The following is a 5000-nucleotide window of genomic DNA, read 5'->3' on the forward strand; positions in this document are numbered from 1 at the left end:
CCTGGCAAGAGGAGAATTTGTCTTGCGGAAGGAAGTGTATTGAGTGTCACTCTGTTGAAATGAAGCAGTTTATAGCAGTAAATTAGATTAAGGGCCATGGCTGATGCCCTGGGATTCAACTTCCAGTCAAAGTGGCAATTGCCTACAAATCCATTCTAGCCTTAAGTCTGTGTCAAGCTGGTCCTTTGTCATGTATTATGTTTTCCTCACCAAGCCTCAGCTAACCTGAGGGAAGCGTGTCTCCTTTGATCATTTGCAATTAACCGTAATGTGTTTGTCTGTTCAGTCACTACTTGCTGCGTTCTTACTTCGGGCGCATTGAAGGATGTTATTTAGGGAGACAGGGAAACATTTTGTGTATTGTTTTGCTTTCTGCTTTGTATTTGTTTCATTGGTCGAAACAGGCTGTGAAACTGTCTCTGTAGAATCAATCGGTATTGTTGTAAAGGGTTTACATTTTACTACACACATTAATGTACCACACAAAGTGAAGAAAGGAACCGTATAAACTGACTGAACTATAAACGGTGCCATGTACAATATGACGCAGTGAGAAATGGCACAACTTGTAAAGAAGATTCTGGATGAAATGTGTCATGGGAGTTTTTGCTCTTGACGCTGTGAAGCTATTGAAAGGCTCGGCTTAATTGCTTGTTGTTGACTTCTGTGATGTCGCTGAAATTGCTTTTCCATCTTCTCTCCCCCCTCTAAGCCTCAAGGGACCGTCAAAGAACAAGAACGTCCGTCCCAAGAACTTTAAACGCTTTTTTTCGCTTTTCGTTTGTTTTAAACTCAGTACTTGACTTTTAACTTTTCCTTTGTTCTCCTTCAGTGGCCTGTCGAGATCATCAGCGCAATGTGGGCACGATTTTCTCGAGAATTGATTGTCTTTATAAAAGTGTGTTTGTCTGATGTCTCCTCCCCATTGCAGCTCTAAAGAGGTCGTTCGAGGTGGAGGATGTGGACAGCCGCCGTGCGCCCGCCGCCGCCGCCAACCCCCGCCAGGCCATGTCCCCGACCAGCATCTACTACCGCGACCTGGGCGCCAGCGGCAACGGCAACAGCAACCACTCCTCCCCCAACCCCGCCAAGCCCTACGTCATCATGGGCGGGGGCGGGGGCGGGTCCAAGACGCCCGAACCCGTGTCCCGCCGCTCGGAGCTCTCCATCGACATCTCCTCCTCCAAGCAGCCGGACCACGGCATCACCAGCCCGGGCTCCGCCCGCTACGGCCTGAAGAGGCCCGAGGTCCTCGGCCACTCCAAGACCCTGGAGACGGCGGGCCACAAGCGGGAGGTGACCTTCGCCAAGACCCCCCAGGACTCCCCGTCCAGCGTGGCGCGGAGCAACAGCACCAGGACCCCCGAGCAGCCCCACGTCCGGAGGTTCGAGCCCCCCAACCCCGGCGAGGGCCCGGCGGTCCGGAGGCCGGAGATCAGCGTCACCAAGGCGCCGGAGAACGGGAAGAACCACCACGACAACCACCACCCGGTGCACCACCCGCACCACCCCAACCCCCACCACAACACCATCGTCACCACCATACGGTGCTCCTCGCCCACCAGCGTCGGACGTAAGTCCCCCAATCCAGAGAGTAAGTGGCTGTTGCTGCCCCCTGCTTAACCTGCTAACCCTGTCATTAACTCTCCATAGCCTTTGTCCCGGAGCGGGTACAGCTGAGCCAGGCTCTGACCTCGTGAACCCTGCGTTGACCTTTCACCTCCTCCAGGTTGTCACACGTGGTCCTCTCCCGGTGCCTCTGTACCTAAAGTCGTCCGTTCTCAGTCATGACGTACTACTATAGAAACTGTGTGAGAAGTAGGGACATTAGTGCCTTTAGTGTGTGTACTGTATGCTGCAGTCAGCAGGGTCTGATGGTCTGATGGTCTGATGGTCTGATGGTCTGATGGCGTCCTCCCTCCCTTCATCACGTCTTCCTCATCCATCTCTATGAGGTGCCAGAGGTCTGTTATAGAAGTGTCAGCCTTCACTGCAACTCAGGATGCAGGAGGTCTATTTGGCTCTTGTGTTCAGCAGCCTGTTTCCAGCTGGGTCTATTTCCAGCACCTGCATGTGTGAGCGGCCACACACACACATGCACACACACACACATACACACACATGCACGCACGCACACACACACACACGCACACATGCCCGCACGCACGCACACACACACCCACACGCACACGCACACACACACCCACACACACACACGCACACACCCACACACCCACACCCACACCCACACACACACACACACACACACACACACACACACACACACACATACGTGCACACAGCAGCCACAGGCCTTCCTGTGTGAGAACCTGACCAGGCTTTCTCCACATGGTTCAGAGTGATGTCAACACCAGTGCTAGAAGGGAGGAGCTACTAGGATACCAGATACTAGGAGCTACTAGAGGATACCAGATACTAGGAGCTACTAGAGGATACCAGATACTAGGAGCTACTAGAGGATACCAGATACTAGGAGCTACTAGGATACCAGATACTAGGAGCTACTAGGATACCAGATACTAGGAGCTACTAGAGGATACCAGATACTAGGAGCTACTAGGATACCAGATACTAGGAGCTACTAGAGGATACCAGATACTAGGAGCTACTAGAGGATAGCAGATACTAGGAGCTACTAGAGGATACCAGATACTAGGAGCTACTAGGATACCAGATACTAGGAGCTACTAGGATACCAGATACTAGGAGCTACTAGAGGATACCAGATACTAGGAGCTACTAGAGGATACCAGATACTAGGAGCTACTAGAGGATACCAGATACTAGGAGCTACTAGGATACCAGATACTAGGAGCTACTAGGATACCAGATACTAGGAGCTACTAGAGGATACCAGATACTAGGAGCTACTAGAGGATACCAGATACTAGGAGCTACTAGAGGATACCAGATACTAGGAGCTACTAGAGGATACCAGATACTAGGAGCTACTAGAGGATACCAGATACTAGGAGCTACTAGAGGATACCAGATACTAGGAGCTACTAGAGGATACCAGATACTAGGAGCTACTAGGATACCAGATACTAGGAGCTACTAGAGGATACCAGATACTAGGAGCTACTAGAGGATACCAGATACTAGGAGCTACTAGAGGATACCAGATACTAGGATACTAGAGGATACCAGATACTAGGAGCTACTAGAGGATACCAGATACTAGGATAGCAGATACTAGGAGCTACTAGAGGATACCAGATACTAGGAGCTACTAGAGGATAGCAGATACTAGGAGCTACTAGAGGATACCAGATACTAGGAGCTACTAGAGGATACCAGATACTAGGAGCTACTAGAGGATACCAGATACTAGGAGCTACTAGAGGATAGCAGATACTAGGAGCTACTAGAGGATACCAGATACTAGGAGCTACTAGAGGATACCAGATACTAGGAGCTACTAGAGGATACCAGATACTAGGAGCTACTAGAGGATACCAGATACTAGGAGCTACTAGGATACCAGATACTAGGAGCTACTAGAGGATACCAGATACTAGGAGCTACTAGAGGATACCAGATACTAGGAGCTACTAGAGGATACCAGATACTAGGAGCTACTAGAGGATACCAGATACTAGGAGCTACTAGGATACCAGATACTAGGAGCTACTAGAGGATACCAGATACTAGGAGCTACTAGAGGATACCAGATACTAGGAGCTACTAGAGGATACCAGATACTAGGATACTAGAGGATACCAGATACTAGGAGCTACTAGAGGATACCAGATACTAGGATAGCAGATACTAGGAGCTACTAGAGGATACCAGATACTAGGAGCTACTAGAGGATACCAGATACTAGGATAGCAGATACTAGGAGCTACTAGAGGATACCAGATACTAGGAGCTACTAGAGGATACCAGATACTAGGAGCTACTAGAGGATACCAGATACTAGGAGCTACTAGGATACCAGATACTAGGATACTAGAGGATACCAGATACTAGGAGCTACTAGGATACCAGATACTAGGAGCTACTAGAGGATACCAGATACTAGGAGCTACTAGAGGATACCAGATACTAGGAGCTACTAGAGGATACCAGATACTAGGAGCTACTAGAGGATACCAGATACTAGGAGCTACTAGGATACCAGATACTAGGAGCTACTAGAGGATACCAGATACTAGGAGCTACTAGAGGATACCAGATACTAGGATACTAGAGGATACCAGATACTAGGAGCTACTAGAGGATACCAGATACTAGGATAGCAGATACTAGGAGCTACTAGAGGATACCAGATACTAGGAGCTACTAGAGGATACCAGATACTAGGATAGCAGATACTAGGAGCTACTAGAGGATACCAGATACTAGGAGCTACTAGAGGATACCAGATACTAGGAACTACTAGAGGATACCAGATACTAGGAGCTACTAGGATACTAGATACTAGGAGCTACTAGAGGATACCAGATACTAGGAACTACTAGAGGATACCAGATACTAGGATACCAGATACTAGGAGCTACTAGGATACCAGATACTAGGAACTACTAGAGGATACCAGATACTAGGAGCTACTAGGATACCAGATACTAGGAGCTACTAGGATACCAGATACTAGGAGCTACTAGAGGATACCAGATACTAGGATACCAGATACTAGGAGCTACTAGGATACCAGATACTAGGAACTACTAGAGGATACCAGATACTAGGAGCTACTAGGATAGCAGATACTAGGAGCTACTAGAGGATACCAGATACTAGGAGCTACTAGAGGATACCAGATACTAGGAGCTACTAGAGGATACCAGATACTAGGAGCTACTAGAGGATAGCAGATACTAGGAGCTACTAGAGGATACCAGATACTAGGAGCTACTAGAGGATACCAGATACTAGGAGCTACTAGAGGATACCAGATACTAGGAGCTACTAGAGGATACCAGATACTAGGAGCTACTAGAGGATACCAGATACTAGGAGCTACTAGAGGATAC

General features: G+C 48.5%; 1 protein-coding gene across 2 annotated transcripts in view; it reads left to right on the plus strand.

Moving 5' to 3' along the window:
• septin9b (septin 9b) overlaps window positions 1-5000 on the plus strand; it is a 66133-nt gene that overhangs the window by 16322 nt on the left and 44811 nt on the right. For both annotated transcript variants that reach the window (XR_014554866.1, XM_083693453.1), the window contains exon 2: window positions 932-1594. Coding sequence is in view for 1 of the 2 variants with exons in the window: in XM_083693453.1 (XP_083549579.1) it covers window positions 932-1594 (663 nt within the window). In the remaining variant the exon portion in view is untranslated. The remainder of the gene's footprint in view (window positions 1-931; window positions 1595-5000) is intronic.

This window comes from Argentina silus (assembly GCF_951799395.1).
Source record: "Argentina silus genome assembly, chromosome: 22".
Classification (NCBI taxonomy): domain Eukaryota; kingdom Metazoa; phylum Chordata; class Actinopteri; order Argentiniformes; family Argentinidae; genus Argentina; species Argentina silus.